The following is a 745-nucleotide window of genomic DNA, read 5'->3' as shown; positions in this document are numbered from 1 at the left end:
ATAGTCAAATTAAAAAAATAAATAAAATTAAACGAATATTAGAAAAATTAAATAAAATACAAATGGCGTTGATGACCAATGAAATTTGGAGCCACTAAAAAAAAAAAAACCCACATTCCAAACTTATTTATCGGAATAAATTTTTCTTTCAATTTTTTTTCTTTTGAATTCTATAATCTCCATAACAAGCAGTCTTGCACTTTAACGTTTTACAAATGAACGCTATAATTTTAAATTTACTCTGAAAATAAAATTTATTTGAAATGACTTTATCTGTATTTAACTAAACGATATTTTCGACAAAACCCATACATTTTCCAAAGGTGGAGAATTGGTTTATAAAACATATAGATTCTTTTATTATACATTTAAGTAAGTATTTTAAATAATACATTTATAATGATTTATTAGTAAATAAAAAATAATTTTGTTGCAGGGTGTCACTTACGAACGGCAACAGAAACAATCCTGAAAGGCTATCGAATTTAGAGGATACGTAAGTTGATTTTTTTTTCTCAAATACAGTTTAGTATTCATATAAATGTATCCATATTATGAATTAAATTTAAAAAAATTTTAAAAACTGTTAGATTCGTACATTTATTTCAAATGAACAAACGGCTGTAAAGTAGATAGGCTATCAGTTGATTACTAAGTAGGAGAATTAAACTAATTATGCTCTTTTTAGCTAATTAATTATATATATATGTGTGTGTGTGTGTGTGTGTGTGTGTGTGTGTGTGTG

At 24.8% G+C, this 745-nt stretch overlaps 1 protein-coding gene across 1 annotated transcript in view; it reads left to right on the top strand.

The window, feature by feature from the left end:
• Schip1 (Schwannomin interacting protein 1) overlaps positions 1 to 745 on the top strand; it is a 229,212-nt gene that overhangs the window by 94,216 nt on the left and 134,251 nt on the right. The window contains exon 3 of the mRNA XM_014424992.2: positions 437 to 496. Coding sequence (XP_014280478.1) covers positions 437 to 496 — 60 coding nt within the window. The remainder of the gene's footprint in view (positions 1 to 436; positions 497 to 745) is intronic.

This window comes from Halyomorpha halys, unplaced genomic scaffold (genome assembly GCF_000696795.3).
Source record: "Halyomorpha halys isolate HHAL.00 unplaced genomic scaffold, Hhal_1.1 Scaffold489.1, whole genome shotgun sequence".
Taxonomy (NCBI): Eukaryota; Metazoa; Arthropoda; class Insecta; order Hemiptera; family Pentatomidae; genus Halyomorpha; species Halyomorpha halys.
Note: the sequence above shows the minus strand (reverse complement) of the source record. Positions and strands in the feature narration are given on the sequence as shown.